This window comes from Drosophila tropicalis, unplaced genomic scaffold, assembly GCF_018151085.1.
Source record: "Drosophila tropicalis isolate 14030-0801.00 unplaced genomic scaffold, ASM1815108v1 contig_878, whole genome shotgun sequence".
Classification (NCBI taxonomy): domain Eukaryota; kingdom Metazoa; phylum Arthropoda; class Insecta; order Diptera; family Drosophilidae; genus Drosophila; species Drosophila tropicalis.
The window spans coordinates 4663360-4674095 of record NW_027173374.1 but is presented as its reverse complement, the minus strand read 5'-3'; the positions used below and the strand labels follow the sequence as shown (position 1 = coordinate 4674095).

General features: G+C 48.9%; 1 protein-coding gene across 1 annotated transcript; it reads left to right on the top strand.

The window, feature by feature from the left end:
* The first annotated feature begins 379 nt into the window (after positions 1–379).
* LOC137585683 (uncharacterized) lies at positions 380–9793 on the top strand. The gene is made up of 2 exons (XM_068301566.1): positions 380–669; positions 8508–9793. Exon 2 carries the CDS (start codon positions 8536–8538, stop codon positions 9430–9432), a length of 897 nt encoding a protein of 298 aa, XP_068157667.1. The 5' UTR covers positions 380–669; positions 8508–8535; the 3' UTR covers positions 9433–9793.
* Positions 9794–10736: the final 943 nt, after the last annotated feature.

Below are 10736 nucleotides of genomic sequence, written 5' to 3'. Positions count from 1 at the left end.
CAGGTGCCGGCATCGATTGTCATAAACTTCTGTCACATGTCTTGAGTTTGAAGCAACTTTATCTATAAGTTTTTTGCCCCACTATTCCATTTTTCTAGCACATGACAACAGTTCAAGCAACAATAACAACGACAACAACAACGTAATCTTCAACCTTTAGCCAATTAAACTAAGTTGAGCTAATAAGGGTCACTTAAGGCAAGTGGGAAAACGATGCGTGTTCACGCCACCGGGTGAACAGCAGTGAGCGGCGAAGAGCAGTGAGCGGTGAGGAGTGAGGAGGGTTTTTTGATCCTCGGCGTCTACGGTCACACCAGGAGGAGTGACTTGATTTTTTCCAATGGGCACCGCCATCACTAAGAATCGAGCCTTTCACCCGAACACCCGTTCTCTTGCATTTTTTTACGATTTGTTAATCACTTTCAACCCGAACCATTTCCGTGTGTGCCGGTTTACCTGTGAATATTATATAAATAATAAAACCTACATTTAGTTAACCGAAGTTTCTCGTGCGTTTTAATTCACCACTCGCTCACCACAAACTGAAGAAATTGGCACCCGCCAACTCCTTGTATTTCATTTGGATCCTTCCGCCCCCCCACGAACATTGGTCCTTCGAGCCGGATATCCTTCCGCTCCTCCAGCTTGCATCGGCGGAATTCCTGATAAGTACAAAATTTCATTATTCATTTCATTTACATACTACTAAAAGTGTGAGGTTTTCCCGCTTCTCCATAGCGACCTACACACTTTTACATATTGTATGTACATACCTGACCTGTTCCAAGGTTTCATGGTAGTTCCTAATCCTTAGCGTGATTGTCCAACGTTCTCATTTTACATTCCACGATTATCCATTTTCATTTATGTTTTTTTTTCCTCGCACTTGTCCAAATCCACCTTTTTTACATATGCATTCACATGTACATGTAATTTCCACAGCTGTTTGCCAAATCCGCGTAAAAGTTTAAAAAACAAAAAAAAAAAAATTATTAAAGTGTTATAAAAAATAGGGAAAAATAAAAGTCAAAGTGTTCACCGCGTTTTCTTATGTGTTGGAATAATAATCTTTAATGCCAAACTTATTTCCACACGCGCGTATCTACGTACATACATACATCGTCACCTGTTGATGTACGCGCATATGTACATACATATCCATATACATACAATCCCTTCGCACATTTACCACGACACAAAAGGCAAAAAAAATATTCTTTTTTTTTAAATAGCACTTCACGTATGCACCGCGATTTCTTGCGCGTTCGAATTAGGTGCGAAATTAATTTCCTCACGCGCGTCTTTGGATACCGGTGCACTTGCTTACATACGTACATACATACATATGTATATGCTTACATAGTCATACATTGCACATACATATGTACATATCCACAACGCATAATACATTTCGGTGTCGCGCATTGATTTAACACAACCCCACATCCAATTAAATTACAATTACTTACGTTTTTTTTGTTGTTGTGAACAACGCGTGTGCATACATATCTATACTCACCTGTGTACTTATGCATGTACGTACACACATAGATCAAAGCATCTGTCCATATGCATTGATCGGTTGTTTTATTTGCGCACAACACTCGCTTGTTTTTCCGCACAACACTTGTTCTTGGTTTTTCCGCACAACCACAAAAAAAAAAATTATTCACATACATAATTAAACAACAAAATCAAAAACCAAATATATAAACAGCGGCCGACAGCTGTTTTCGGAGTAGTGGTGACACGTGAGTCGAGTCGTGATATCGATAGGCGGCTCAAGCGCGCCAAATTTAAATCACATTATTTCCGATTCTCTTTTTTCGCCTAATTATATATCCGCCCATATTTATAAAACAATACATATATATTTTTCCAGCATTATCGTGCCCACATTTATATATCCGTCCATATTTATAAATCATTTATATAATTTTTCCGGCCAACTTTTTGCGCTCACATATATATATCCGTCCATATTTATAAATTATATATATAATTTTTTCGGCCAGTATTTTGCGCTCATATATATATCCGCCCATATTTATAAATAAATACATATATATTTTTTCCAGCACTATCGGGCCCATATTTATATATCCGTCCATATTTATAAATTATATATATAATTTTTTCGGCCAGTATTTTGCGCTCATATATATATCCGCCCATATTTATAAATAAACACATATAAATTTTTTCCAGCACTATCGGGCCCATATTTATATATCCGTTCATATTTAAAAACTATATATATATTTTTTCCGGCCAGTATTTTGCGCTCAATATATATCCGCCCATATTTATAAATAAACACATATAAATTTTTTCCAGCACTATCGGGCCCATATTTATATATCCGTTCAGCTTTAAAAACTATATATATATTTTTTCCGGCCAGCCTTTTGCGCTCATATATATATCCGCCCATATTTCTAAATAAATACATATATATATATTTTTTCCAGCACTATCGGGCCCATATTTATATCTCCGTCCATATTTATAAATTATATATACAATTTTTTCCGGCCATTATTCTGCGCACACATATATATCCAGATCCAGATTTATATAAAAACGTATTTTCCTTTTATCCTATACATCTTTGTTTATATATTTCATCCGTGTTTTGTTTTATACGTACTCCCATCGGTAATTTTCAATCCGCATTCGTGCGTTCGTATATTATTCCGCATCTATCCCCATTAAAGAGGCTTCGTTTCCGAGCCACACGCGAGAAAATTCTCCCGCAATCCTGCGGTGCACAGTGAGGAAGTTCTTGCGTCCCCATACAGTCCACTTCTCACTTCCAAAACAAAAAAAAGGGACGCGCACAAACGCGGTGTTCGTCGGTAAGCTCGTCCCCTGAGTATGTCCACGGAGCCGTCCAAGACTGCGCCGAAGTCCAACAGTCTTTCGTCTCCCTCTGCAACTCCGGAGAAGGTTCGGCCTCCGACAACTCCGGTGACCGTGAAGCGTACGGATATTTCGCGCAAGTTCTCGTCAGTTCGCAGCCGCAGCGAATCCCCAAGGTCCCGTCCGTCTTCGTCCAGCTTACCTGAGGGTCGCAGATTCTCGGTTAAAGACTCGAGGGAACACCAAGGTCGTTCCAAGCTTTCAACTCAGACCCAGATTCCGCACGTTGTTGTGACGCACTGTTCTGACGCTCCCGTCACCCGATCCGTATCACAACAGCGTAGAGAACACTCCAGAATGTCCCTTTCCGATTTCGTTATAGCGTGCGACGCATTGACTCTGTTTGAAGCTCGCGAGAGTGAAGCTCTAACTTCTGAAGTGCCCTTGTTTTCCATTAAAATGCACTTAGAGCAGCTCAAATCCCTTTGGTCAACTGTCGAGATGGAATACTCCCGTTGTCACAAGGCCTTGACAATCCAAGCCGACGAGGAAAGCTTGGCAAACATAAGCCACATCAAGGCGAAGCACGAATCCGCTTACGCGGCATATGTGCGATGCGGGACGTTGTTCGGAGAACGCATCGAACAGCTCTCGGTACAGATGACGACTCTTAGGCGTCAGCCAACCGCTCCGTCGGGGCCACCGGGGCATAGAGTTCCTCCGTGTGAGGTAGAGACATTTGATGGCGACAGCCTAGCATGGCCCACATTCCGCGATTTGTTCGCCGCCATTTATATCGCCAATCCGTATTTGTCACAAGTGGAGAAGCTCTATCACTTGAACGCCAAGACGCGAGGGGAAGCGAGAACCATCGTGGCTAAGTCCCCCTGACGAATGAGGGTTTCCAGGCCGCGTGGGAGAACCTCACCGCACGGTACGAAAACAGCCGTCTGCTGGTCATGACTCAAGCCAGACAACTCCTTCAGATTCCCGCGGTGGCACAAGAGTCGGGCAAATCCTTGCGAGAGCTGCAGACCGCGTTTCAAGGGTGTCTTACCGCACTTGAGCGTTCGGGTGTTAGTACTGAGAATTGGGATGTCCTACTTATCGCCATCTGCACTAGTAAATTGCCGAAGGCCACAATCCTCCTGTGGGAGCAATCAGTGCCCAATAAGACTGTCGTCTCAACGTGGTCCGATTTGAACCAATTTCTTACCGATCGGTATCGGGTCCTGGATGCCACCGACGAACATAAGTCGGCCCCAAGTGTCCAAGCCATCCCCATTGGCCCCCGCAAATCCTCTGCAACGATGAAAGTCCAAGCGTTTCCAGCGAAAGCTCAGCTCAAATCGGCGTCTTGCAAGCTGTGCCATCGGGAAAATCACCCAATACGGCTCTGCCCTAGTTTCCTTGATATGCCTGTTCAGAGGCGGCTGGAAACCATTAGACAGCAGGGACTTTGTCTGAACTGTTTTGCCCGCGGTCATCAAGTGAAGGGCTGCTCCAGTGCGCATAATTGCCATACCTGCAAGGAACGTCATCATACGCTGTTGCATCCTAGTGATGTGTCCGTGCCCTCGCCATCCGCTGCGCAAGTCCCACCATCCAGCGTCACAGAGCGCCCGTCCGCGAGCGACCAGCTCACAAATGCTCAAAGTTATTTTGCATCTACCCCAGGCAGAGGCCTTTTAGGCACTGCGATTGTCACTCTGCACCATCGTGGTGTGGATCATCATATTCGGGCGTTGATCGACTCGGGAGCCGATTCAACTTTTCTCTCCGAACGCGTCTTCAGCATGGTCCAGCCCCCCTTCTACCCAGTAGACGCCGCGGTTACTGGCATGGGCCAGAGTGATGGAGGCTGCGCCGACAAGGTGTGTCTGCTAATGCTGTCTCCCCCGTGTGACAGATTGAACAAGATTGAGGTCTCCGCCCTGGTCGTATCCAAATTGTCAGGGGCCATTCCAACAGCTCCATTCCTTAATACGGTTCCGACGCAGTGCCTCGATCGCCCCCTGGCTGACCCGTACTACAACAAGCCCGCGCCTATTGACATGATCATCGGTGTAGACCTGTTTCCCCACATCCTCGGAGAACGGATCAAAAAGGATATTGGTGATTTTGTCGGGCTAGAAACCATCTTTGGATGGGTTCTGTGTGGGGCTATCACTCCTGACCCCCCGGTGTCTAGATCCGTTTTCGCGGCACAGACGCGAGTTAGTCCCGAAGCAAAGCTTGATGTACTCCTCACCAAGTTTTGGGAGGTGGAAGACCTTCCCGCAAAGCCGGAAAAGGAGGATGACGCATTCTGCGAGCGGAACTTCCAGGAGACCACCCAAAGGGGAAAGGACGGCCGATATGTTGTGTCCCTACCGTTCAAAGGTCCGAATAGCGTTGACTTGGGCCACTCAAGACCGATCGCGCTGGCTCAATTCCTGCGGAATGAGGCACGCCTTCTCAAGGATCCGGTTCTAAAAACGCAGTACGATGCCATTATTCAAGAATATGAGGAATTGGGTCATATGATTCGGGTGACGCCGCCTCAAGATGGGAAAAACTTCTATCTCCCCCATCATGCGGTGTTTAAGCCCGATAGCACCACCACTAAGGTACGCGTGGTATTTAACGCGTCGAGCCCCTCCACACAAGGCGTCAGCCTCAACGATGTCTTGCACACCGGTCCTACTCTTCAGGCCGACCTCACGCTTCAGGTACTGAAATGGCGGTTCTTTCAATTCGTTTTCAATGCCGACATAACGCAGATGTATCGACAAATCCGAGTCGATCCCAGGCATACCCCCTTTCAGCGGATCCTCTACCGAGACCGCTGCGGCAATATTCAGGATTACGAGTTACAAACTGTCACGTTTGGGGTTAACTGCGCGCCATTCTTGGCGATCCGAGTCCTTTTACAACTGGCACAAGACGTGCAAACGATGTATCCTCAGGCGAGCGAAATCCTTCGGAACTACATGTATGTTGATGATGTCCTTGCCGGCGCTCACACTGAAGCCGACGCTCGTCTCGCCATACGAGAGCTTCAAGCGGTCCTCCAATCTGCGGGATTCCCGCTTCGGAAGTGGACTTCCAATAAGAAGGAAGTACTTCAAGCCATTCCGAGAGAGCACCTGCTGCGAGAGGACTTTCTCGAGCTGGAAGACGCGAGCACCGCAAAAACCTTGGGTATTCGATGGCAAGCTGCTGAGGACGTCTTCTTCTTCACCACAGCGGACCCCCCCCTTGAAGGAGTCGATCTCCAAGAGGCAGGTTCTGTCTCATATCGCTAAGCTCTTCGACCCCGCTGGGTGGCTAGCCCCATTTGTCATCCGAGCGAAGATATTCATGCAGCAAATCTGGCTTACCGAACTGGGCTGGGATGATGCTCTGCCGCCTCTCCTGCTGCAGCAATGGCATGAATTCCTGCAGGATTACCCAGGCCTCAGTCGACTCCGCATTCCCCGTTGGCTAAACACCAGCGATAAGCTCTCGTGGGAGCTTCATGGCTTCTGTGACGCGTCACAGAAAGCGTATGGAGCGGCCCTATATGTGCGGGTTCGGTACGGCAATCAAGTAGACGTCCATTTATTAACGGCTAAGACCCGTGTAGCTCCAGTCAAAACAGTCTCGCTGCCTCGGCTAGAGTTGTGCGGAGCGGTTCTGCTAGCCGATCTCTGGGCGTCGATCGTTCCTGAACTTCCAATCCGACCTGCAACCTCCCAGTTTTGGACCGACTCTACCATCGTGTTGGCTTGGCTCAATAAACCTCCGTGCAGTTGGTCCACCTTCGTGGCCAATCGCGTATCCAGGATCTCCGAAAGCACTAGTGGCCAAAGCTGGTCACATGTGCGCTCCGAGGACAACCCCGCGGATCTGGCGAGCCGTGGAGTCTCCGCGGCCGAGCTATCGGCCAGCAGCCTCTGGTGGCATGGGCCGGACTGGCTCCAGAGAGCCCCCGAGTATTGGCCAACTCCCCATAACGAACTCCCAGACACCCAGCTGGAGCAACGGGTCCAGTGCCACACCACCGCGACCACGCTACTCGAGGACGTCAGCGAACGGTTCTCGAATTATGGTAGGGCTCTACGAGTCATCGCGTACATCCTACGCTTCGCCACCAAGAGGATTTCGACGCCTTCCACGGTTCGCCTCACCAATGACGAACTTCTTTCCGCCGAGCGCGCCTTGATTCGGACCTCTCAGCGGCGGGAATACCTCGCGGAGATACGGGCCCTGGGCGAAGGGCGACCCCTGCCATCATCCAGCACTCTACTCAATCTGAACCCATTTCTCGACCAGCATGGGTTACTCCGCTCCTGCGGACGACTCCGGGCCGCTGAGTCCCTCCGATATGATGAACGTCACCCTATTCTCCTCCCATATAGTACTCATTTCACTCGCCTGCTTGTCGCATTCGCCCACCGCATCACGTTGCATGGCGGCAATCAACTGATGGTGCGGTATTTGCGCACCAAATTCTGGATCCCACGGATAAAGAACATGGTAAAGTCCCACATCAAGGGGTGCAAGGTCTGCATCGTTCATCGTCGACGACTACAGACCCAGATGATGGGTGATCTCCCTCGAGAACGCATCACGTATTCCAGGCCCTTCACCCACACGGGCATTGATTTCGCAGGGCCGTTCGAGATCAAAAATTACACCGGGCGTGCGTGTCTCATAACTAAGGGTTATGTCTGCGTCTTTGTGTGTTTCAGCACGAAGGCAATCCATCTCGAGGCTACCTCCGACCTCACCACTGAAAGATTTCTGGCAGCCTTCTCTCGGTTTGTCGCACGGAGACAATGTCCACAGCGCATTTACTCCGACAACGGCAAAACCTTCGTAGGGGCCTCAAAGGCGCTCGAAAAAGATTTCCTGAACGCCACCAAGCTTGAAATAATGAAGGCATTCCCCCAGCACATCCTATCCTGGCAGTTCATTCCGCCAAGCGCGCCCCACATGGGAGGACTGTGGGAAGCAGGGGTCAAAAGTGTTAAGACCCTGTTTTACAAGTCCTCGTCCACTGTCAAATACACCTTCGAGGAACTTTCCACTCTCCTGTGTAGGATCGAAGCGTGCCTAAACTCCAGGCCAATCTCTCCCATGAGTGAGGACCCAGAGGATCTACTGGCCCTAAGCCCGGGACATTTCCTGATTGGAGGACCACTCTTAGCCATTGCGGAACCGGAAATTCTGGTCGAGCCTATGTCGCTGATCAACCGATGGCAGCGACTAAAGGCAATCCAGCAGGCTTTCTGCCGCCGCTGGAAGAGTGAGTACCTCAAGGAGCTTCACAAACGGAACAAGTGGAAATCACCGACTCGCAGCATCCAGACCGGCGACCTCGTGATCGTGTCCGAAGATCATCTCCCCTCCAACGAGTGGCGCTTAGGGCGAATTGAGCGCACTCTGCCCGGGGCTGACGGCCTCGTCCGAGTGGCTGATGTCACCACCGCGCGTGGGTCTATCCGAAGACCCGTAGCGAAGCTCATTCTGTTGCAAGACAGCAGGAGTCCTGAGTCTAAAACCTTATCGTGACTCCTAATCCCTCTATGTTTCCTCCGAATGTCCTCGTCTCCGTGCATGTTTCTCGTTCCCGTGCATAGACTAATCCACTCCCCCATACGTAATTTCTTTCGTTACAGTTCATTCAGCTCGCCCTTTCATAGCGACATGGCCCCCACGCGTCTGCCGCACCACCGCAGCAAACGAGCTCCACAGGGCACGAACGTGTACCGATGCCGGGTCTGTCGGGGGGTTCATGCACTCCGGCAGTGTCAGCGCTTCCTAAACCTCCGAGGGGAAAAGCGGCTTCGGGCGGTGCTCATCAATAAATATTGTCCCAATTGCTTGGCCCACGAGCATTCATCCGACGCGTGTCGGACTCGCCATGGTTGCCGACGATGCGGGCAAAGGCACCATACCCTGCTCCACATGGCCGACCAACCGCCGAGACGACGTGCCTCCGCCCGGCGTCGCAGCCGATCACCCCCCTCCAGTCGTGCTGCACCCCCGCTACAACCCCGTTCCCGATCATCGTCCGACCGCTCCGCTTCCCCAGAAGGCGCACCCGAGATTTCGTTATCCTCCCTGCTCCACGCCAGGACGACGACTGTCCTGCCCACCGCAGTCCTACGGTTGGGCAATGGCTCGAAATCCTTCGAGACCCGCGTCCTTCTTGATGCGTGTGCGGCTGAGAGCCGCATCAATCTCTCCTTTGCCCGGTCCCTGGGGTTAGCTGTGACCACGGTCGGGGTCGACCAAGCCTGTACGGCCGTCCTCGAGTCGAGGTCCGACAAGACGTTCCGACGGAACGTTATATTCCGGGTCGAAGAGGACTTGCTCATCCGCACTCCCATCCGGGAAGTGGCGGCGCCGGTCCGAGAGAAGTTCGCAACCCTGATCCTGGCCGACCCCTACTTCTATCGGCCGGCGTCGGTATCCGTGGTGCTCGGGGCAGACCTCTATCCTGAGGTCATCCAACCAGGCTGTGTGCCCGGTCATAGCGGTACTCCCGCAGCCCAGAGCACCGTGTTCGGATGGGTCGTCTCCGGCTCCTGTGGGATCTAGGCGCTCCAGGACGTTGCCGTCCCCCATCCTTTATATGTCCAGGGTGACAATTGCAACATGTTGCAAGGGGGGCGGTATGTTCACGCCACCGGGTGAACAGCAGTGAGCGGCGAAGAGCAGTGAGCGGTGAGGAGTGAGGAGGGTTTTTTGATCCTCGGCGTCTACGGTCACACCAGGAGGAGTGACTTGATTTTTTCCAATGGGCACCGCCATCACTAAGAATCGAGCCTTTCACCCGAACACCCGTTCTCTTGCATTTTTTTACGATTTGTTAATCACTTTCAACCCGAACCATTTCCGTGTGTGCCGGTTTACCTGTGAATATTATATAAATAATAAAACCTACATTTAGTTAACCGAAGTTTCTCGTGCGTTTTAATTCACCACTCGCTCACCACAAACTGAAGAAATTGGCACCCGCCAACTCCTTGTATTTCATTTGGATCCTTCCGCCCCCCCACGAACAATGCGTATACGTAATATCAGGTCAGGTATCAAAAAAAAAAGCAAAAAAACAAAAAATAAACTTGCATTAATAAATAAGAAGTGCAGTGAACCAGGAAAGTGAGTTTCTTTTTTTCTCCCCTTCGTTAATTAAAAACTCTTTGGCGAGGGATGCAACAAAAGGTTGCAACTTGTTTAGTTGCCAACCAAGCAAAAGAGGGGCATAAATGTTGCAAGGCTAAGGTAAACAGTTTCATATAATAATTAAGCTTTGCCATTTCGTCTAGCAATTGTGTGAATTTTAATCAAGTCTTTAATGCTGAGACTGATTGCAAGATTATTTGCATAAATTATTTAAATGGAACAGAAATATCTACCGGATATAAATTAACTTGAAAGATTTCCACTAAAATTTTTTTTAAAGTGCATTGTGCCACCATCCCTAGCAAAATTTTGCAATTATGAGAAGCTAGGCAACCATTTCATTCTATTTATCCTTTACGCCACAATAAGCTGCATAATACGATAATTTAATAAACTATAATTAATGAAATTCTAGTGCAGTTATGCCGTTAATGGCTGGTAGATAGGTAGGTAAGTAGAATAGCACGTAAGCTGGATGTGTGAAACAAGAGAAAGGATTTACTAAAACAGGGCTTTGTTTGCCATTTCCTTAGTCCATAATACGATTTCCTACTAAACTCAATTGTATTCTGTTCCCAGCAGTTTAATCGAAACACGCACAACGATGAGCAACAATTAAAACAAGCAATTAACAGACGATCAAATTGAGTGAGCTTCTTCCTATATATCCTGAACAACTTTTCCTTTGCTCTTCTCTGCACGGCTCTTTGTTGGGT

Coding starts and splice junctions, on each gene's coding strand:
- LOC137585683 (XM_068301566.1), top strand. CDS start 8,536: ATGGCCCCCACGCGTCTGCCGCACCACCGCAGCAAACGAGCTCCACAG.